The sequence below is a fragment of the Pteronotus mesoamericanus genome, unplaced genomic scaffold (assembly GCF_021234165.1).
Source record: "Pteronotus mesoamericanus isolate MK-2021 breed Mesoamerican mustached bat unplaced genomic scaffold, CSHL_Meso_final scaffold_12, whole genome shotgun sequence".
Lineage (NCBI taxonomy): Eukaryota > Metazoa > Chordata > Mammalia > Chiroptera > Mormoopidae > Pteronotus > Pteronotus mesoamericanus.
The window spans coordinates 7,855,385-7,879,196 of NW_026555303.1; the positions used below are offsets into that span (position 1 = coordinate 7,855,385).

Genomic DNA, 23,812 nt, shown 5'->3' on the forward strand with positions numbered 1-23,812 from the left:
TTAAATGCTCCAATCAAAAGACATATAGCAGCTGACAGGATAAGAAAACATGACCCACATATATGCTATCTACAAGAGACCCACCTCAAAACAAATGATCTGCACAGGGTAAAATTGAAAGGATGAAAAAATATTCCAAGCAAATTGACATGAAGAAAAAGGAGGAATAGCAGTACTTATATCAGACAAATTAGACTTCAAAAAAAGGCCATAATAAGTGACAAAGAAGGTCACTACATTATACTTAAGGGGGCAGTCCAACAAGAGGATATAACCTTTGTAAACATACGCATCCAACAAAGAAGCACACAAATATATAAGGAATATATCATAGGGGATTTTCAAACCCCACTGTCAACACTCTTAGATGATGCTTCCCCCCCTTTTTTCCCGTTATCCCCCTCCCACTTCCACTCTTGTTATTATTAGTTTGTTCTGTATTTCAATATCTCTGGTTATATTTCTCTTGCTTATTTGTTTTGTTAAGTTCCACTAATAGGTGAGATCGTATATTTTTTTGCCTTCCACCACCTGGCTTATTTTATTTAGTATAATGCTCTCCAGATCCAACCATGCTGTCATGAAATGTGGGAGTTCCTTTTTCTTTCTACTGCATAGTATTCCATTGTGTAAATGTACCATAGGTTTTTTTTTTGTTTGTTTGTTTGTTTTTTATCCACTCATTTACTGATGGGAATTTAGGCTCTTCCCAGAATTTACCTACTGTGAATTGTGTTGCTATGAACATTGGGGTGCATAGGTTCTTTTGAATTGGTGTTTCAAGATTCTTAGGGTATAAACCCAGCAGTGGAATACCTGGGTCAAAAGGCAGTTCCATTTTTAGATTTCTGAGGAAATTCCATACTTTTTTCCACAGTAGGTATACCAGTTTGCATTCCCACCAACAGTGCACTAGTATTCCCCTTTCTCCACAACCTTACCAGCACTCCTTCTTTGTTTGTTTGTTTATTATGGCCATTCTTACCAGTGTCAAGTGGTATCTCAATGTGGTTTTAATTTGCAATTCTCTGATGGCTAGTGATGCTGACCATTCTTTCATATGTCTCTGGGCACTTTGATGTTCTCCTCAGAGAAATGTCTGTTCAGGTCTTTTGCCCAATTTATAATTAGATTGTTTGTGTTTTTGGAGTGGAGTCGAGTCCTTTTTATATTTTGGAAATAAAACCCTTGTCTGAGGTATCACTTGCAAATGTATTTTCCCATACAGTTGGTTCCCTTATCATTTTATTGATGTATTCTTTAGCCATGCAGAACCTTTTTGTTTTGATGGAGTCCCATTTGTTTATTCTTTCCTTCATGTCCCTTGCTTTATGGGACATATCAGTGAAAATATTGTTGCATGGAATGTCTGAGGTTTTCCTGCCTATGTTCTCTTCCAGGAGTTTTATAGCATTGTGACTTATAGTTAAAGCTTTAATCTATCCTGTGTGTGTGTGTGTGTGTGTGTGTGTGTGTGTGTGTGTGTGTGTGTGTGTGTATGGTGCAAGTTGTTGGTTGAGTTTCATTTTTTTTGCATGTAGCTACCCAGATCTCCCATCACTTGTTGACAAGGATATTTGTACTTCATTTTATGCTCCTGCCACCTTTGTCAAATATTAATTGACAATAGAGACTTAAGTTTATTTCTGGGCTCTCTATTCTGTTCCATTGATCTGTGTGTCTGTTCTTATGCCAGTACCAGACTGTTTTGATTGCCATGGACTTGTGATATAGTATCTTATCAGGTATTCTGATCCCTTCTACTTTGTTTTTGTTTCTCAAAATTGCTGCAGCTATTCAGGGCCATTTATGGTTCCATATATATTTTTGAAATGTTTGTTCTATGTCTGTGAAATACGTCATTGGTATTTTAATAAAGATTGTGTTGAATCTATAAATTTGAGGAGTATTAACATTTTGATGATGTTAATTATTCTAACCCACAAACATGGTATATGCTTCAATTTATTTGTGGTTTCCTATTTTTTTTTTAAATTTTATGTATTTATTTTTAGAGAGAGGGGAAGGGAAGGAGAGAGGGAGAGAGAAAACACTGTGTGGTTGTCTCTCATGCATTTCCCATCAGGAGAACTGGCCCGCAACCCAGGCACGTGCCCTGACTGGGAATTGAACCAGCAATCCTTTGGTTCAAAGGATGGCACTCAATCCACTGAGCCATGCCAGCCAGAACTGTGGTTTACTTAACTTCTTTCTTCAGTGTTGTGTTGTTTACTGAGTACAGATCTTTTACCTCTTTGTTTAGGTTGATCCCTAGGTACTATATTTTTCTTGTTGCAAGAGCAAGTGTGATTATTTTCCTGATTTCTGTTTCTGATATTTCATTATTGGCGTACATAAATGCCTACAATTTCTGCATATTGACTTTGTATTTCACTGTTTTGTCAAAATCACTTATTAGGTTGACTAGTTTTTATAAGGAGTCTATAGTGCTTTCTATGTGCACTATCATATCATCTGCAAACAGTGACAGTTTTACTTTCTCTTTTCCAATTTGGATGCCTTTTATTTCTTTTACTTGTCTGATCACTGTGGCTAAGACTTCCAATACTATGTTGAATAGAAGTGGTGGAAACAGATGTCCTTGTGTTGTTCCCAACCTTAGTGGGAAGGCTTTTAGTTTTTGCCATTGAGTATGATATTGGCTGTAGGTTTTTCATATATTCACTTTATTCTGTTGAGGTATGCCCCCTTTATTCCCACTGTGCTGAGTGTACTTTATCAAATGCTTTTTCCACATGTGTTGATATGATCATGTGGCTTTTGTCTTTTCTTTTGTTTATGTGATGTATCATGTTTATTAATTTGCAAATATTGAACCATCCTTGCATCACTCAGAGGAATTCCACTTGATCATGGTGGATGATCTTTTCAATCTATTGCTGGATGTGGTATGCCAATATTTTGCTGAGTTTAGTGTCTATGCCCATCAGCGATATTGGTCTGTAGTTTTCTGTCTTTGCTGTGTCTTTATCTGGTTTGGGGATTAGGATGATGCTGGCTTCATAAAAAGAATGTGGAAGTCTTTCTCTTCTTGTATATTTTGGAGTAATCTGAGAAGAACAGGAGCTAGTTCTTCCTTAAATGTTTTGTAAAATTCTACTGTGAAACCATCCAGCACAGGGTTTTTGTGTACCAGACAATTTTTGATTACTGCTTTGATTTCACCGGCTGTTGTCATCTTCAGGCTTTCCACTTCTTCTTCATCCAATTTTGGAAGATTATATTTTTTAGAAATTTGTCCATTTCACCCAGGTTTTCAAATTTCTTGTCATATAGTTTTACAGAGTACTGTCTTGCAATCAATTTTATTTCTGTGATATCCGTTGTAATTTCTCCTCTTTCATTTGTAATTTTATTTATTTGGGTCCTTCCTCTCTCTTTTTTCTTTGAGTCTGCTTAAAAGCTTGTCAATTTTATTTTTACAAGGAATCAGCTCCTGAATTTATTGATCCTTTGAATTGTTCTTTTAAACTCTATGTCATTTAATTCTACTCTGATCTTGTTTATTTCCTTCCTTCTACTAGCTCTGGGAATTGTTTGTTTTTGATCCTCCAGTTCTTGTACAAGTAGTGTTAGGTGGATTACTTGAAATGTTTCTATGTTCTTTATGTAGGTTAGTATTGCTATGAACTTCCCGCTCAGGGCTGCCTTTGCTGTGTCCCTTAAGTTTTGGACTGTTGTGTGTTAATTTTCATTTGTTTCCAGAAACTTTTTGATTTCTACCTTGATCTCTTCATTAACCCACTCATTGTTTAAAATCATGCTGTTCAACATCCATGAATTTCAGTGTTTTTGAGTTTTTTCTTTGAAGTTGTTTTCTAGATTCATGCTTTGTAGTTCGACAAAATGTTGCTATAATTTCAATTTTCTTGAATTTTTTGAGGCTTATTTTGTGTCTTATCACGTGGTCTATCTTTGAAAATGTTCCATGTGCATTTGAAAAGAATATGAAAAGAATGTGTATTTTTGCTTCTTTGGGATATATATATATATATATATATATATATATATATATATATATAAATTCATTTGTTCTAGGGCAATGTTCAATGCCACTCTATCCTTGTTGATATTTAGTTTTGAAGATGTATCCATTTTTGGCATTGGGGTGTTAAAAACCCCTAGTATAAGTGTGTTGCTGTCGATATCCTTCTTGAAGTCCTCCAAGATTTTCCTTATATATCTGGGTGCATATATATTTACAATGTTTATGTCTTCTTGATGCATTCTTCCCTTGACTATTATAAAGTATCATTCAGTGCCTCTTTTTGTGAGCTTTGTTTTGAAATCTATTTTGTGTGATATAAGTATTGCTATCACACCCTTTTTTTCCTGTCCATTTGCTTGGAATATATTTTTCCAACCCTTCACTTTCAGGCTGTGTAGGCCATTTTTTCTGAGGTGGGTCTCTTATAGGCAGCATATGTGCAGGTCATGTTTACTTATCCATTCAGCTAAATTATGTCTTTTGATTAAACCATTTGATCAATTAACATTTAATGCTATTATTGATAGATACTTATTCATTCCCTCCCTTTGTACCTGTGTGCCTGTCTCTCTTGTTCTTTTTCTTCCTTTTCTTAAATCATTCCCTTTAGCATTTCTTGCAATGCTGGTTTGGTGGAGGTGTATTCTCTCATCTGAGAAACTCCTTATTTCACCTTCCAGTTTAATTGAGAGCATTGAGGGGTAGTCTCAGTTGCAAGCCTTTGCCTTTCAGTCCTTGGAATATTTCTTGCTGTTTCCTTCTGGCTTGTAGTGTTCCTGTTGAGAATTAAGCTGCTAGGCTTATTGGAGCTCCCTTGTATGTTACTTCCTATTTCTCCCTTGCTGTCTTTAAGATTCTCTCTTTGTCTTTAAAATTTGGCATTTTAATAATGATGTGTCTTGGAATAGGTCTCTTTTGGTTCATCTTGATTGGGATCCTCTGCACTTCTTGAACTAGCATAGTTTTTCCTCTCTCAAGGTTCAGGAAGTTTTCTGTCATTTTTTCAAACAAGATTTCTATCACTTGCTCTTCTTCTCCTTCTGTAATTACTTTGTGTTGAATGTTGTTGTGTTTTATGTTGTCTTGCAGTTTCCTTATGCAATCTTCTTAGCCTCAGTTCTATTTCAGGCAGCTGAAATAGACTATGCTCTATTAGCATATGCTGCATATAGCATAGTCAAAAGGCAGCTGAATGAATATTTCAGGCAGCTGAGGAGAATAGTTTTTTTGTCTTTTTTTTTCATGCAGCTGCTCTACCTGGGTATTTCATTCTATCTTATCTTCCAGCTCACTAATTTGGTCCTACGCTTCATTCAGACTGCTTGCAATTCCTTCTAGTGTGCTTTTTATTTTAGAAATTCTATTCTTCATTTCTTTCTGGTTCTTGTTTATAGTTTCTATTTCTTTTTTCATACTACTGTAGTTTCACTTCAGTTCCTTGTAGTGATCAGTGAGATCCCTGAGCATCCTCATAACAACACTTTTGAATTCTATATCTGATAGTTTGCTTGCCTCCATTTCATTTAGCTCTTCTGCTTGGAGTCTTCAATTCCTCATGGTTGCAAGTTTTTTCTTTCTCTCCCCATTTTAGGTGAATAGTTTCTGTTTTTTCCCCTGCCATTAACAATGCTCTGTTTTGTCAGCTCTATTCACAGAGTGAACTTCTGTGATAGGAATTCTGTTGGACTCAGTGATGTGGTGTCTTTAATCTCCTTGTCTGAATGCTCTTGGATTGCCCTTTTATCCATTTGTGTGATCTCTCTTGTTGTACTTGCATTTTACCTGTTGATGGCCCCTTTCTGTTGGGTTCTCCCCTCCAGCAGGTTTACTGGTATTCACAACTCCCACCTTGTCTTGCATGTTCTATAAGTGGTGGTTAACAAAGCAGCATTAACAGACCACCAAACTTACGACAGCAAAAGGAACCCTCCTACCACGTCAGCAGTTTCAATTGCAATAGAACTAAGAATAATGTGAAGAGTGATTGAAGATGTTATATGATATGGCAAAGAAATATGAGGTGACTAAAAGAGAGAAAATATTATAGGGCGGTAAGAGTGAGGAGAATTGATAAGAGTTATTATAGAACTGAGGTGAAGAAAGGGTGAGAGCAAAATTTGCAACATAACAGGAAAGGTTATGGAAACAATGGGGTAAAAAGGAGGGAGAGTATACTACAAGGTTTGAAGTAAATTTGAAAAGGTTCTGGACCAATGGGAACAAAATTGTAGAGATACCACAGCGTAGTTAATAGAAAAGGCAGCTGAATGAATTTTAATAAAGTTGGAATGGGAATAAGACTGTTGTAGAAAAGCAAAAAGTGAATATGAGATGTCTACAGTGAAGAAAAATGATTTTGAGAGGATGGGGTAAGTAAACTACTAAAATAAAGGAAAGAGGGGAAAATAAGGAGAAGAAAAAGAAGAAAGAGAAAAAAAGGAGAAAGGAAACAATAAGATAAAATTCCTTACTGAACTGATCAGGGGCAGAGCAAAGGCAAAATGGACTAAGACAGTGGAAGAGTATACTATGGGATTTGAAGTATTAAAAAAGAGTGAGCAAAGATTAGATCCTTTGGAGAAGCACAAAAATAAGTGTAATATTTCACCCACTTAGTCACTTTTTATAGAAGGTGAAAAAAAAAGAATATACTCTTATTACCAGGGAAAAAGCATGTGAACATACTTTAGAAAGCAGAGTGCTTATGCAAGGTCAAATGGAGGGGAAAGAGTGAGAGTAAGAGATATAAACTTTGCCTATTGTGTGAGAAAATAGTTAACCACAACAGTAATTAATCTCAGGAAGATGGTGTAATGGATGAGGACCAGGGAAAGGTTCTGTGAAGATTTTGGAATAACAATAGTATGATAAGTAATATCTAATCTGAATAAAAAAGTAAAAAGTAAAAGACCAAGAGTAGTGTGTTATTGGAATATAAGTGAAATGAAAGAAGAATATTTAAAATGCAGAGGAGTGAGATGGCAGGGGAGTGAGTGGAAGTCACATTGACCTCCTCCCAGGACCCATATGGATTTAAAACTAAATTGTGGAGAAACACCTGGACAAACAACTGAAAATTAATGAGAGAGGAGCCTTATAACCTCGGACAGAAAGAAGAATCAGCTTTAGCGCAACCTAACTGGTAAGGACTGTGGTAGAGACTCAAGAAGGTGGGCAGGGTGCCCATGGGCAAAAACACCAGAAGGGTATTGAAATGGCCAGTTTGATCCCCCTTAGAAGAGCAGGATGTAAACCATAAGTGAGGATAAGGAACCTAAAACAACAGAGCCCCCAAAAATACAAAGATAACAGCCAGCTGTGAAAAGCAGCAGGGTTGCTTTCTGCCAGAGACTGGTGGCTAGAGTCACAAAGAGCCATTTAAAGGGCCAATGCATAAATTTTTATTTACAGCCACTTACAATGGTCTCTGGCAAAGGTGGGGGAAGAGTGGGTTGCAGATGTCTGAGGAGAGACTGGGGAAGGAAGGAGGCTTTGGAGAGAGAACTGAGAGGGTGGCCGACAGTATCCCAAGTGCTTACTCATCCTCAAGACAGCAGAAGCCATCTTGCTCAGTCAGACCAGTCCCCTGTGTAACAACATCATGACAGGACACAACAGCCCTGCCACCAGGAGAGACTTGGCCATGGCCCAGTAATGCTGAAGCCTGACTGTTAAGTACAGAGTGGCAGTAAAAGAGAGTAGATCCCTGATTAAAGGAAGCATAGCAAGGTCTAGAGATATTTCATGAGGGCCTGGAGATGGAGGTTTTGGGGAGAGAATGGAGAGAATAGTTGGTGGGATCCCAGTGCTTACTCCTCCTCCCTACCCAAGCAATCATCAGACCCAGGAAGACCACTCCCTGAGTAAGGCAGTGTGAGAAGACCCAATAACCCCACCCCGGAAGGGACTCTGCCCTGCTCTGGTGGTGTTTAACCTGGCTTGATGATTGAAGAGTGACTATATTAAAAGTTGAAGGAGTGAGCCACAAATGGTAGATTCCTGGAAGTCTCAAACTGATTGTCAAAGGTCAGACAGGGTCAACGTCTGACATCATCAGAAGCAGATCGGGAAAGAAAAAATCAGTAGTCTCCTACCATAGGAGTTCACACCACAAAGTCAGGAAATCAAGAAAGATCAATTTTAGAAGCAGAAGCAAAAAAGAAGACTCTCACAAATAATAGGAACACAAACAAACACCCCCCAATTGAAGGGAAAGTAGGAATCCCCAGAAAGAGAACTAAATGCAATACAGGCAAGTAAACTAGCAGATATTTAGTACAAAACAACTGTTCTAAAGAAGCTCAATGAGCTCAGTGAGCTCAGAGAGATTTACAAAAAACTATAGGGAAACTATGAGGAACTTACTGAAAACTATATAGGCATGAAAAAGGACATAGAAAGTATCAATCAGAGACAAGAGGAAGTGAAGAATACAATTTCTGAATTGAAGAACAAAATAAAAGGAATCAAAAGCAGGCTCGATGAAGCAGAGGGTCGAATCAGTGAGATGGAGGATAAGGTAGAATAAAGCTCCCAGAAAGAGAAAGAAAATGAAAAAACACTCAAAAAGAATGAAGAAGCATTTAGGGAAATGCAGGACAACCTGAAATATAATAATACCTGTATAATAGAGATACCAGAGGAGAAGTGGAGTAAGGGATAGAGAAACTGAAAAAGTAATGATGGAAAACTTCCCTAAGTGGAGGAGAGAAAAGGTCACAGAAGTCCTGGAACTACAGAGGGTCCCATTCAAGAACCCAATGAGGCTCACTCCAAGACACATTATCATTAAAATGGCAAATATCAAAGAAAAACAGAAAATTCTAAAGGAAGCAAGGGTAAAAGAGGTAGTACTATATAAGGGAGCCCCTTTTGCTAGCATCTGCCTCCTCAACAGAAACATTGCAAGCCAGAAGGGAATGGTAAGACATATTCCAATGAATGAAAAGCTAAAGACTGAAACCAAGACTGCTCTACCCAGCAAGGCTCACAAGCAAAATGGAAGGGGAAATAAGAAATCTTCAGATTGAAGAAGGCTAAAAGAATACACCTCCTCCAAACTGGTATTGCGTAATATCCTGAAGGGACTGCTTTAAGAAGATGAAGAAAAAGAGTATATGAATACTCAGTTGCTTTCACAGTCACCAATACTTGATATTACCAATATTTTTAATAGTTATAAATCTGATTGTGAGAATGATGTGTTATTTAAATCGTTACTAAATTATTTGTTAAAACTAAACTTCTTTTTTAATATTTCTTGCCTATTTCTATTATTTTTAAAAAGCTTTTAATAACTTTTTGGTATTCTTTATCCATTATTTTTGATTAAATGTTTACAGAATTTTTTTTAATTAATTAATTAATTTATTTATTTTTATTAAATTAATTTATTTACTTTTTAAATACATTTGTCTCTGCTTTCCCCCCACCTCTTTCCCTTGCCCCCTCCCACCTTCCCTCCCTCAGCTCTTCCCCTTTGGTTTTGTCCATGAGTCCTTGCTATACGTTCCTTGACTTTCCCCTTCCCTTCCCTTTCCCTGCCCCCCCCTTCCCTCTTGTCTCTGTTGATTTCTTATCCTTTCAGTGTTGCTGGTCATATTTTCCTTGCTTCTTTGCATTGTTGGTTAGGTTCCGCTTATAGGTGAGATCATAAGGTATTTGTCTTTCGCCCCCTGGCTTATTTCCCTTAGCATGATGCTCTCCAGTTCCATCCATGCTGTCGCAAAGTTTAGTACTTCTTTTTTTATTTCTGCTCCGTAGTATTCCATTGTGTATATGTACCATGATGTTTTGATCCAATCATCTACTGATGGGCATTTAGGTTGCTTCCAACACTTGGCTATTGTAAATTGTGCTGCTATGAACATTGGGGTGCATAGGTTCTTTTGTATTGGCGTTTTGGTGTTCTCAGGGTATAGTCCCAGCAGGGGAATCGCTGGATCAAAAGGCAGTTCCATTTTCAGCTATCTGAGGAAATTCCACACTGCTTTCCATAGTGGCTGCACCAGTCTGCATTCCCACCAACAGTGTACTAAGGTTCCCTTTTCTCCACAGCCTCGCCAGCACCTGTTGTTTGTGGATCTGTTTATGATGGCCATTCTGACCGGTGTGAGGTGGTACCTCATGGTGGTTTTGATCTGCATTTCTGATGGCTAGTGATGCAGAGCATCCTTTCCAATGCCTCTGGGCCCTCTGTATCTCCTCCTTAGAAAAGCATCTGCCCAGGTCCTTTGCCCATTTTTTGATTGGATCGTTTGTCTTCTTGGAGTAAAGTCGAGTGAGTTCTTTGTATATCTTGGAGATCAAACCTCTATCTGATGTATCATTAGCAAATATATTTTCCCAAATGGTTGGCTCCCTTTTCATTTTGCTGATGTTTTCTTTTGCCGTACAGAAGCTTCTTATTTTGATGAGGTCCCACTTGTTTATTCTTTCTTTATGTCCCTTGCTTTAGGAGACATATCAGTGAAAAAATTGCTGCGTGGGATATCTGAGAGTTTCCTGCCAATGTTCTCCTTTAGGACTTTGATGGTGTTGCGACTTATATTTAAGTCTTTTATCCATCTTGAGTTTATTTTTGTGTATGGTGTCAGCTGATGATCCAATTTCAATTTTTTGCATGTAGCCATCCAGCTTTCCCAACACCATTTGTTGAAGAGGCTGTTATTGCCCCATTTTATGCTTCTGCCCCCTTTGTCGAATATTAGATGTCCATAGAGACCTGGGCTTATTTCTGGGCTTTCTATTCTGTTCCACTGGTCTATGGGTCTGTTCTTGTGCCAGTACCAGATTGTTTTGAGTATAGTGGCTTTGTAGTAGAGTTTGATGTCCGGTATTGTGATCCCTCCTACTTTGTGTTTCTTTCTCAAAATTGCTGCGGCTATTCGAGGTCGTTTATGGTTCCATATAAATTTTTGAAATGTCTGTTCTATTTCTGTGAAATACGTCATTGGTATCTTAATAGGGATTGCGTTGAATCTATAAATTGCTTTTGGTAGTATGGACATTTTAAGGATATTAATTCTTCCAATCCATGTGCACGGTATATGCTTCCATTTATTTGTGTCTTCCTTAATTTCTTTTTTCAATGTTGCATAGTTTTCTGCACACAGGTCTTTTGTGTCTTTGGTTAAATTTATCCCTAGGTACTTTATCTTTTTTCGTGCTATATTGAATGGTATATTTTTCCTGATTTCTTCTTCTTCTATTGCATTGCTGGTGTACAAAAACGCCTTTGATTTCTGAATGTTGACTTTGTATCCTGCTGTTTTGCCAAATTCACTTATTAGGTTGAGGAGTTTTTTGGTAGAGTCTACAGGGTTCTCTATGTACACTATCATGTCATCTGCAAACAATGATAGTTTTACTTCCTCCTTTCCTATTTGGATGCCTTTTATCTCTTTCTGTTGTCTGACTGCTGTGGCTAGGACTTCGAACATGATGTTGAAAAGAAGCGGTGAGAGCGCACATCCTTGTCGTGTTCCCGATCTTAGTGGGAAAGCTTTCAGTTTTTGCCCGTTGAGTATGATATTGGCTGTAGGTTTTTCATATATGGCCTTTATTATGTTGAGGAATGCCCCATTTATTCCCATTTTGCTGAGTGTTTTGATCATAAATGGGTTCTGTACCTTGTCAAATGCTTTTTCTGCATCTATCGAGATGATCATGTGGTTTTTGTCTTTTCTTTGATTTATGTGGTGTATCACGTTTACTGATTTGCGTATATTGAACCATCCCTGCATCCCTGGGATGAATCCCACTTGATCGTGATGGATAATCTTTTGAATGTATTGCTCGATGCGGTTTGCCAATATTTTGTTGAGGATTTTAGCATCTATGTTCATCAGTGATATTGGCCTCTAGTTTTCTTTCTTTGTAGGGTCTTTATCTGGTTTTGGGATCAGGGTGATGCTGGCCTCAAAAAAAAAAAAGTTTGGGAGTCTTCCCTCCTCTTGGATTTTTTGGAATAGTCTGAGAAGGAGAGGGGTTAACTCTTCCTTAAATGTTTTGTAAAATTATCTTGTGAAACTGTCCCATCCAGAGATTATGTGTGCTGGGAGTTCTTTGATTAGTTTCAATTTCACTAGCTGTTACCTGTCTGTACAGGCTTTCTGCTTCTTCTTCATTCAGTATTGGAAGGTTAAATTTTACTAGAAATTTGTCCATTTCATCAAGGTTTTCAAATTTCTTGTCATATAATTTTTCATAGTAATTTCTTACAATCCTTTGTATTTCTCTTGTATCTGTTGTTATTTCCCATTTTTAATTTCTCATATTATTTATTTGGGTTTTCTCCCATTTTTTTCTTGATGACTCTGCTTAAAGTTTTGTCAACTTTGTTTATCTTTTCAAAGAAGCAACTGATGGATTGGTTCATCTTTTGAATTTTTCTTTTATTCTCTATGGCATTCAGTTCTGCTCTGATCTTGATTATTTCCTGTCTCCTACTTACTCTGGGCTTTGTTTGTTGTTATTCTTCCAGTTCTTGAAGCTGGAGGGTAAGGCCATTTATTTGAAATGTTCCTATCTTTTTCAGGTAGACCTGTATTGCTATGAACTTCCCTTTCAGGATGGCCTTTACCATGTCCTGTAGGTTTTGGACTGTTTTGTGTTTGTTTTCATTTATTTCCAGAAACTTTTTTATTTCTTCTTTGATCTCATATTGACCCATTAATTGTTTAATAGTGTACTATTCAGTCTCAATGACTTTGAGTGATTTGTGTTTTTTCCTTGAGTTTGGTTTCTAGCTTAAAGCCCTTATGATACTTGAAGATGCTTGTTACGATTTTGATATTCCTGAATTTGTTGAGGCTTGTTTTGTGTCCTAGCATGTGCTCTTTCTTTGAAAGTGTTCCATGTGAATTTGAAAAGAATGTGTATTTTCTTTCTTTGGGATTACAAGTTCTATATATGTCAGTTAAGTAAATTTTATCCAGTGCATTCTTCAGTTTCACAATATCCTTGTTGATATTTTGTTTGGAAGATCTACCCATTTTTTACAGTGGGGTTATTTAAATCCTCTAATATCACTGTGTTACTGTCTATATCATTCTTGATGTGCTGCAAGATTTTCCATATATATGGGTGCTCTTATGTTGGGTGCATATAGGTTTACAATGTTTATTTCTTCTTGATGGATTTGTCCTTTGAAAATTATGAAGTGTCCTTCTATGTCTCCTTTAATGGCCTCTTATTTTGAACCCTATTTTATTTGATATAAGTATTGATACCCATGCTTGTATTCTCTGTCCCTTTGCTTGGAATATTTTTTCTTCTATTACTTTACATTCAGTCCATGTAGGTCCTTTTTTTGTGTTGGGTCTCATGTATGCAGTGTATGTGTGGACCTTTTTTTTTGTATCCATTGAGCTAACATATGTCTTTAGTCTTGTGACATTAACTCCACTTTTATTTAAAGTTATTTTTGTTAGATATTTATGCATTCTTCCCTTTGTGCCTGTGATCCTCTTTCTCACTCTTTTTCTTCATCTTTGTAAAGCACTCCCTTTAGCATATCTTGTAGTGCTGATATGGTGGACATGTATTCCTTTAGCTTTCTTTTGCTGGGAAACTGCTTACTTTGCCTTCCAATTTAATTGAGAGCCTTGCTGGGTAGAGTAGTCTTAGTTGCAGGCCCTTGCTTTTCATTTTTTGGAATATTTTTTGCCATTCCCTTCAGGGTTGTATTGTTTCTTTTGAGAAGTCATCTGCTAGTCATACCAGGGCTCCCTTATATGTTACTTCCTCTATTTCCCATGCTGTCTTTAGAATTCTCAGGTTGTCTTTGATATTTGCCATTTTTATTATGATATGTTTTGTATTGTGCCTCGTTGGGATCTTCTTGAATGGGACCCTTTGTGTTTCCTGTACTCGCACGACCTTTTCTCTCCTCCAATTAGAGAAGTTTTCCATCATTACTTTTTCAAAGAGGTTCTCTATCCCTTGCTCCTTTTCTCCTTCTGGTATCCCAGTTATATGGATATTAGTACATTTCAGGTTGTCCTACATTTCCCTCAGTGACTCTTCTTTCTTTTTGAGTCTCTTTTCATTCTCTTGCTCTTTTTTAAATTAATTTATTTTTTTCCTAATACATTTGTCTCTGCCTTCCCCCCCACCACTTTCCCCTTCCCCCTCCTCCCTCTCCCTCCCTCAATCCTTCCCCACTTTGCTGTTGTCCATGAGTCCTAGCTAAATGTTCCTTGACTTGCTCTTTCCCTTCCTTTTCCCCCACCAACACCTCTCTCCTTAACTCTTGTCTCTGTTGTTTATTTTTTGCCTCCATCCACCCAGCACCTCCCACAATCTTATGCAATCCCACCCTAGTGTTCATGTCCATGAGTCATGTGTATAAGTTCTTTAGCTACTCCATTTCCTATACTGTATTTTACATCCCTGGGCTATATGTTAATTAATTAATTCATTTTTTCAAATCTATTTATCTCTGCCTTCCCCCCACCACTTTCCCTTGCCCCCTCCCTCTTCTCCCTCCCTCAATCCTTCCCTTTGGATTTTGTCCATGAGTTCTTGCTATATGTTCCTTGACTTTCCCCTTCCCTTCCTTTTCCCCAGCCCACCCCTCCCGCGTTCCCTCTTGTCTCTGTTGGTTTACTTTCTTTTCAGTGTCGCTGTTTTTTTTTTTTTTCCTTGCTTCTATGTATTGTTGGTTAGGTTCTGCTTATAGGTGAGATTATATGGTATTTGTCTTTTGCCCTCTGGTTTATTTTGCTTAGCCTAATGCTCTATAGTTCCATCCATGCTGTCACAATCTGTAGTAGTTCTATTTTTCTCTCTGCTGCAAAGTATTCCATTGTGAAAATGTACCACAATTTTAGATCCAATCATCTACTGATGGACATTTAGGTTGCTTCCAACACTTGTCTATTGTCAATTGTGTTGCTATGAACATTGGGGTGCATACCTTTTTTAGAACTGGCATGTTGGGATTCTTAGAGTATAGTTCCAGCAGAGAATTCGCTGGATCCAAAGGCAGTTCCATTTTCAGCTTCTTGAGGAAATTCCACACTGCTTTCCACAATGGGTGCACAAGTCTTCATTCCCACCAACAGTGTAATTGGGTTCCCTTTTTTCCACAGCCTTGCCAGCACCTGTTGTTTGTTGATCTGTTAATGATGGCCATTCTGACCTGTGTGAGGTGGTACCCCATTATGGTTTTGATCTGCATTTCTCTGATGGCTAGTGATGCTGAGCTTCCTTTCAAATGTCTCTGGGCCCTCTGTATCTCTTCTTTGCAAAAGTGCCTGCCCAGGTCCTTTGCCCATTTTTGATTGGATCATTTGTCTGCTTGGAGTGGAGTCATGTGAGTTCTTTATATATCTTGGATATCAAACCTCTATCTGATGAATCATTAGCAAATATATTTTCCCATACAGTTGGCTCCCTTCTCATTTTGCCAATGTTTTCTCTAGCCATGCACAATCTTCTTATTTTGATTAGATCACACTTGTTTATTTTTTCCTTTTTGTCCCTAGCTTTAGGAGACATAATTGTGAAAAAATTGCTACGTCAGATATCTGAGAGTTTCCTGCCAATGTTTTCCTCTAGGACTTTAATATTGTTGCGACTTACATTTAAGTCTTTTTTCCATCTTGAGTTTATTTCTGTGTATGGGGTCAGCTGATGATCAAATTTTAATTTTTTGCATGTAGCTGTCCTGCTCTCCCAACAGCATTTGTAAAGGAGGCTATTATTACTCCACTTTATGTCTCTGCCACCTTTGTCAAATATTAGTTGCCCATATAGACCTGGGCTTATTACTGGGCTTTCTATTTTGTTTCACTGGTCTATGGGTCTGTTCTTTTGCCAGTACCAGATTGTTTTGAGTATAGTGGCTTTGTAATATAGTTTGATGTCTGGTATTGTGATCCCTCCTACTTTGTGTTTCTTTCTCAAAATTGCTGCAGCTATTCCAGTTCGTTTATGGTTCCATATACATTTTTGAAATATCTATTCTATTTCTGTGACATATATCACTGATATCCAAATAGAGATTGCATTGAATCTATAAATTGCTTTGGGTAGTATGGACATTTTGAGGATATTAATTCTTGTAATCCATGAGCACGGTATTTGCTTCCATTTATTTGTGTTTTCCTTAATTTCTTTCTTCAATGTTGTATAATTTTCTGCATATAGGTCTTTTTCCTCTGTGGATAAATTTACACCTAGGTACTTTATTTTACTTCTTGCTATATCAAATCATATTTTTTTTCTGATTTCTCCTTCTTCTATCTCATTTCTAGTGTACAAAAATGCCTTTGATTTCTGAATATTGACTTTGTAACCTGCCGTTTTTCCAAATTCACTTATTAAATTGAGTAGTATTTTTGTGGAGTTTCCAAGGTTTTCTAGTGAACTATCTTTAATCTGCAAACAATGATAGTTTTACTTCCTCCTTTCCTATTTGGATGCCTTTTATTTCTTTGACTTGTCTGACTGCTCTGGCTAGGACTTCCAGTACCATGTTGAAGAGAAGTGGTGAAAGCAGACATCCTTGTCGTGGTCCCGATCTTAGCGGGAAAACTTTTAGTTTGTGCCCATTGAGTATGATGTTGGCTGTAGGTTTTTCATATATAGCCTTTATTACATTGAGGAATGCCCCATTTTTCCCATTTTGCTGAGTGTTTTGATCATAAATGGGTTCTGTACCTTATCGAATGCTTTTTCTGCATCTGTGGAGATGATCATGTGGTTTTTGTCTTTCCTTTTATTTATGTGATGTATTATGTTTATTGACTTGTGTATATTGTACCATCCTGGCATCCCTGGGATGAATCCCACTTGATCGTGGTGGATAATCTTTTCAATGTATTGCTGGATGCGGTTTGCCAATATTTTGTTGAGGATTTTAGCATCTATGTTCATTAGTGAAACATGCCTGTAGTTTTCATTCCTTGTAGGGTTTTTATCTGGTTTGAGAATTAGGGTGATGCTGGCCTCAGGAAAAGGGTTTGGGAGTCTTCCTTACTCTTGGATTTTTTTGAATAGTCTGAGAAGAACAGTGGTTAGCTCTTCCTTAAATATTTTGTAAATTTCTCCTGTGAGATCTTCTAGCCCAAGGCTTTTGTGTGCCAGGAGTTTCTTGATTACTGTTTCAATTTCCCCAGCTGTTATTGGTCTGTTCAAGCTTTCTGTTTCTTCCTCCTTCAGTGTTGGAAGATTATACTTTTCTAGAAATGTGTCCATTTCATCAAGGTTTTCAAATTTTGTGGCATATAATTGTTCATAGTAGTTTCTGACAATCCTTTGTATTTCTGTGATATCAGTTGTTATTTCTCCTCTTTCATTTCTGATATTATTTATTTCTGTCTTCTCCCTTTTCTTCTTGATAAGTCTGTTTAAAGGCTTGTCAATTTTATATATCGTTTCAAAGAACCAGTTCCTGGATTGATTGATCCTTTGAATTGTTCTTTTCATCTCCATATCATTTAGTTCTGCTCTAATCTTGATTATTTCCTTCCTTCTACTTGCTCTGGGATTTATTTGTTGTTGTCTCTCCAGTTCTTGAAATTGTAGTGTTAGGTCTTTTATTTGAAATGTGTCTTACTTTTTTTATGTAAGCCTGTATTGCCATGAACTGCCCTCTCAAGACTGCCTTTCTTGTGTCCCACAGGATTTGGACTATTGTATGTTCATTTTCATTTCTTTCCAGAAATTTTTTGATTTTTTTCTCTCATCCTATTATTAACCCATTCATTGTTTAATAGTCTACTCTTCAGTGTGCATAAGTTTGCAAGTTTTGAATTTTCTGTTTTAGGTTGATTTTCAACTTCAAGTCCTTGTGGTCCAAGAAAAAGTTTGGTATTATTTCAATTTTCCTGAATTTACTGAGTCTTGCTTTGTGTCCTATCATGTGTTCTATATTTTAAAAAGTCCCATAAGCATATGAAAAGAATTTGTATTTTTCTTCTTTGGGATGCAAGGTTGTATATATATCAGTTAAGTCCCTTGATTCAGTGCATCATTCAGCTCCACAATATCCATGTTGATATTTTGTTTGGAATATCTGTCCATTTTTGACAATGGGGTGTTAAAATCCCCTACTATCAGTGTGTTGCTGTCTATATCTTTTCTGAAGTCTTCCAAAATTTTCTTCTATATTTGGGTTGCTCCTATGTTGGGTACACATAAATTTATGATGGTTATGTCTTCTTGAAAGATTCTTCCTTTAAGTATTATAAACTGTCCCTCTGGGTCTCTTTTATGGCCTTTGTTTTGAAATCTATCTTATCTGATATCAGTATTGCTACCCCTTCTTTCTTCTCTTGCCCAATTGCCTGGAATATTTTTTTCCATCCCTTTACTTTCAATCTGTGTAGGTCTTTTGCTCTGAGGTGGGTCTCTTGTAGGCAGCATATGTGTCGGTCATGTTTTCTTATCTATTCAACTATCTTGTGTCTTTTCATTGGAGTATTTAGTCCATTTACATTGAGAGTTATCACTGATGGAAACCTGTTCATTTTTCCTCTTTGTATCTCTGTTTTTCTTATTCTCATTCTTTTCCTTCATCTTCTTAAACCAGTCTCTTTAGCATATCTTATAGTGCTGGTTTGGTGGAGATGTATTCTTTTAACCTTCTTTTGTCTGGGAAACTCCTTATTTCCACTTGTATTTTAATTGAGAGTCTTGCTGTGTAGAGCAACATTGGTTCTAAGCCCTTGCTTTTCATTACTCAGAATATTTGTTGCGATTCCCTTCTGACTTCTAGTGTTTCTGTTGAGAAGTCAGCTCCTTTACACATCAGGGCATCCTTGTCTGTTACTCCCTGTTTTTCCCTTGCTGCCTTTAGGATTTTCTCTTTGTCTGTGATATTTGCCATTTTAATGACAATGTGTCTTGGAGTGGGCCCCCTTGAGTCCCTCTTGAATGGAGCCCTCTGTGTTTCCTGAATCCATGAGGCCTTTTCTCTCCTCAAATTGGGGACATTTTCCATCATTACTTTTTCGAGGAGGTTTCTATCCCTTGCTCCTCTTCTTCTTCTGGTATCCCTATTATGCAGATATTATTCTGTTTCAGGTTGTTCTGCATTTCCCTAAATACCTCTTCATTCTTTTTGAGTCTTTTTTCCATTTATTGTTCTTTCTGGGAGCTTTTTTGTACCTTATCCTCCATCTCACTCATTTGATCCTCGGCTTCATCTAGCCTGCTTTTTATTTTTCTACTGTGTTCTTCAATTCAGAAATGGTCTTATTTACATCCTCTTGTGCCTTCTTGATAGTTTCTATGTCCTTTTCCAGGTTGCTATAATTTGTTGTAAGGTCCTGATAGTTTCTCTGCAGTTTTTCATAGTTATCTTTGAGCTGGTTGAGCTCATTCAGCTTCCTTTTAGCTATTGAATTCAATTTCTCATAGTTCCCTTGCTTCTATTTCATTTAGCTCTCTCTGTGGGGATTCCTCCTTTTCCCTCATTAGGGGGAAACTTCTTTTTCTTCCCACTTTTATGAGAGTCTATTTTATTTATTTATCTATTTGTTTCTTTGTTTGTTTGTTTATTTGCTTCTGCTTCAATTGATCCGTCCAGATTTCCTGACTTTGTGGATTAAACTGCCATGGTAGTAGGTGGGTCTTTTTATTTATTTGTTTTTTCTTTACCTTTCTTCCTTGGTCTGCCTCTGATGGTGTCAGTTGTTGACCCAAACTGAACTTGGACCATTTGTTTGAGCCTTCCAGGAATCCAGGAATCTACTCTCTGTGTCTGTCTCCTGTGATTTCCAGTCTGTTCACTCTGTCGTCATCTGTCAGGCTTAGGCACTATATAGCAGAGCAGTGCCTCCTGATGGTGAGACTATCATCCTCTTAAAATCTGCTGTCACTCAGGGGAATTGTCTGCCAGAGCAAGATGGAAATCTTGGCATAGGGAAGAGTTAGCACTGGGTCTCCCCAACGCCTCTGTCTCGAGTCTCTCTTAAAGGGTCTCTGGGCAGCTCTGTGACCCCTTCGGCCAGGATCCACTATTTCTGCAGACCGCTCTGCACTCGCAGGCCCATGTGGGCATTGGCCAGCCCAAGCCCTCACCTGCCACATGGGAACCAAGTCATGTGTGCCCTTACTTATCTGTGCACTTTTCGCAGGCCCCGTGGATGCCGGCCTGCTGCAGCCCTTGCTAGCCTGCATGTTCGCGGGTCCACACACACCCTTGACCACCCTCGCCAGCCACTCGCATTTGTGTGTGCCTGCACTGGGTGGTTTTCTTTCTTGCTCTTTCTAGGAGTTTTTTTCTACCTTTTTTTCTAGCTTGCTGATTCAATCCTCTGCTTCCTTGAGCCTGTTTTGATGCGTTCTACTGTGTTCTTCAATTCAGGAATTTTATTTCTCATTTCCTCTTGCCTCTTATTGATAGTTTCTTTGTCTTTTTTCATGTTGATATAGTTTGCAATAATTTCCTCATAGTTTCCCTGTATGTTTTGGTAATTCTCTTTGAGCTCACTGAGCTTACTGAGCTTCCTTAGAACTATTGTTTTGAACTCAATATCTGAGATTTTACTTGCCTCTATTTCATTTAGTTTTCTTTTTGGGGATTCCTCTTTCCCTTCAACTGGGGTTCTCTATATTTGTTTTATTTCAAGTAATAGTATTCCATGTACCTTATTTTTTGAATAAGGCTTAATTTACTGATTGATTTGCAATATCAACTTAATCATATAGCACATTGTTAAGCAGATATATACATTTGTTTCTAGAAAGATCATTTTATTTCATTGATCTACTTGATTATTTCTTTTTTTTTAAGTCTATAAATTTATTGAGTAAAAACAAAATCGATGACAGACATATTAAATTCAGTTTGGTTCAAATTTGGCTGTCCATTTGCAGCAGAGATGAACCGAGGTGAAGAGAAGACACAGTGATGCTGGCAAGGGGACACTGAATGAAACAATCTTCCATTTATTATAAAAGCAGGCATCACGCAGCAGTGCGAGTCAGTTAGCAAAGGCAGAGGGTGCAACTTTTAATGAGCAGAGATAAAACCAGAGTAAGCAAGACCTTCCAAGAGAGGAGAGGGCCAGGGCATGGAGAGAACAAGTAGCAACAGGGGCTCCTTAGAGAAGAGGGTTTCGTGCACATCTGCTGGTTCACTTGGGGAACACAGTGACCACGTCATAGCCTTTGGGTGGGGTGACCCACTCTTGGGCGTGCTTTTCACAGTAGATCTGATCTTCCACAAAGAAATGGCCCTTCTGTTTCAGGTTTGTGCCACAGTCGGTGCATACGTAGCACTCGGGGTGGCGGTGACGGTACCACAGCTTCACAAACACACCAACAATGCCAGTGCCACATTTGTCACACATGGGCAGCTTCTGAGCATTTCCAACTGATGCGGCCACTTTGGTGACCGGAGCCTTAACACTCCTAAATCTCAAAGGCTTGTTGGGATCCCCTGTCTCCTCAGATTCCAGGATTTCCTGCAAAACCAGGAATGAAGTGGACTGTTTTGGGGGCTCATTTAACTCCTGCTTCTCCTGAAGCATCTTGTAAACTTCAGATTCTTTGTCGATGACGAGTCCACTTGGAGACTGAGAATGGTCTAAGACTCTGCCATTTGTCTCTGGCCCACTGGCCATCATCTTTGACTCCAAGGCGCTATTGAAGTTGGAGATGTTTTCAGAAGAGTAGAGGCCGGAGGGGTTGTTGTACTGGTTTGTGATGATCCTGGGGCCAGAGCTGGAGGCAGGCAAGGTGGTGAACAGCATGGCACTCTGGTTGTGGGCACTTCCTATGTATCGGACTTCTTGTGGCTCAGAGGCTAAATTCATCTTGTACAGATGATGTTTCTCTTCCTCTGTCACTAAAGGAGACCAGACTTTATTTTCAGATCTGGATACTGTGAGAGTCATGTTGTCTACACAGCCCTTGATTTTGTTCTGAGCTTCCAAGTTCATCATATTGCTGGTGTTTTCCCCATCAATGGCTGTGATTATATCTCCAATACACAAATTAGCTCAATCTACTTGATTATTTCTGTGCTGGTGTCATATTGTTTTAATTTCTGAGACTTTATAATGGGTTTAAATTTTTTAATGTTTTATAATATATCTTGACCTTTAAAAAATAAATAAATACAATCAATCTGCAAGAAGAAAGAAAGAAAGAAAGAAAGAAAGAAAGAAAGAAAGAAAGAAAGAAAGAAAGAAAGAAAGAAAGAAAGAAACTCCTACCTTTTGTGGCAACATGGATGGAACTGGAGAATATTATGCTAAGTGATCCTAACTATAAGTGGAATTTTTTCAACAAAATAAACTAAGGAACAAACTAAACAACAGGCATGGAAACAGGGAGCTGACTAAAAGTGACCAGAGGAGATGCAGAAGGAGGAAAATAGAGAAAGAAGGAGAAGAGACTAGACAAAGAACATGTATGAATGACCCATGGACATGGACAACAGAGTGGGAATTGAGTTTAGGAGAGAGGGGCTGGCATGATGGGTGGAGGAGGGCGATGTGGGAATAATTGAGACAAGTGTAATAGAATAAACATGATTAAAAAAAGAAAATTTAAAATATGAAAGGTAAAATAAAAAGGAAATCAAAGAAACAAAACAGAAAAGAACCTATTTAAATAGAAAGTAGAGAAATAAAACAAAAACCATGCAAGCTCTAAAGGACAACGAAGTGAAATTTGTTTCATCTCTTGGTATTCACTGTCTGATTTCATTGTGGGTCCTTCTCTGATTTTTTTCATAGCCCCATGTCTTATTCTCTTACTGTTAGAAAAAAAAAAAAAAGCTTCTTGCTGACTTTACACCTTCAGAGCAGGTTTTGCAGATCTTCCAGGATTGTGCAAGGATGCAGAGGATAGCTGGGCCCCATTGTTTTCTCTTTGTGTGGTTCCACAAACATGGAGATCAGTCTGGGCTACAATAATCACTGGTGTGTGGTTTCCAGCTCACATTTTAAGACTGCTGTGCAGCCCACACTGTCCACTCTGCATCTATGTATCAGGCCAGTGCTGATAATCCACCTCACTTTGCGACCCTTTAATCAGTGTGGGAGGTGCACTGAGTGGCAGCAAATCAAGTCCCCTCTCCCCACTCCTTATTAGCCTGGACACAGCACGGTTGCAAAGTCCCTGCAGGGCAGCTCAGTTCCCCTATTGAAAGAAGTCTTTCTGGGTGCTCTGCTATCTCTCTCAGCCCCACCCTTGCTATCTCCCTTTGATCAGTCTATGAGGTGAGGTGCCCTGAGTGGGAGAAAATCATGCCCCCACTCCTCCCTTTTTGCTGTGCCAGCTGCTGCACTCACAAGGTTTCTGTGTTCACTGGGTCCTTGCACAGTGGCTGATCCTCTTCTGAGAGATGTCCCCTTGTTTGTGTCCTGCTGTTCCTAACAAGTGCTTGGCTTTCCACATAGACCAACTCTTTGACCAGTCCTGAATCTATCTGTGTCACACCAGTCATGACCCATCTCTCTCCCAGCTCCAGGTGTCACGCAGCTCCCCAATTTATCTGGTACTGTCCCAACTGGCGACGACCACCCCAACTGGCAAACGTCATCCCAGCTGGCTATGTGTCTCTTACTGTCTCTTTGTCCCTCCAGTGACTATAAGCATCCAGGTTCCTCCTGGCTTGGGTCTGTGACTTCCCCACTCTTGGAGGAGAGGGATGAATTAAGTTGCAATCACTGGCCTGGCTCTCGTCCAATGCTCCTGCGGCAGCTGCAGTCTCCTCCACAAGGTCTGGGGACCTTCCCATCAGCCTTAAAAATTTACTTATCATCATTTTTTAAGTATCCTCTGCAACTTTTGACTTCCAAACGTCATATCAGCTGGGATTCTGTTGGCTGTTCA

At 38.4% G+C, this 23,812-nt stretch overlaps 1 protein-coding gene across 1 annotated transcript; it reads right to left on the bottom strand.

Moving 5' to 3' along the window:
• Positions 1 to 21,102: 21,102 nt before the first annotated feature.
• LOC129082200 (PDZ and LIM domain protein 1-like) lies at positions 21,103 to 21,960 on the bottom strand (the record flags this gene model as incomplete). The annotated part of the gene is made up of 1 exon (XM_054587899.1): positions 21,103 to 21,960. A coding segment is annotated over one exon (858 nt), but the record flags the coding sequence as incomplete, so codon positions are not given.
• Positions 21,961 to 23,812: the final 1,852 nt, after the last annotated feature.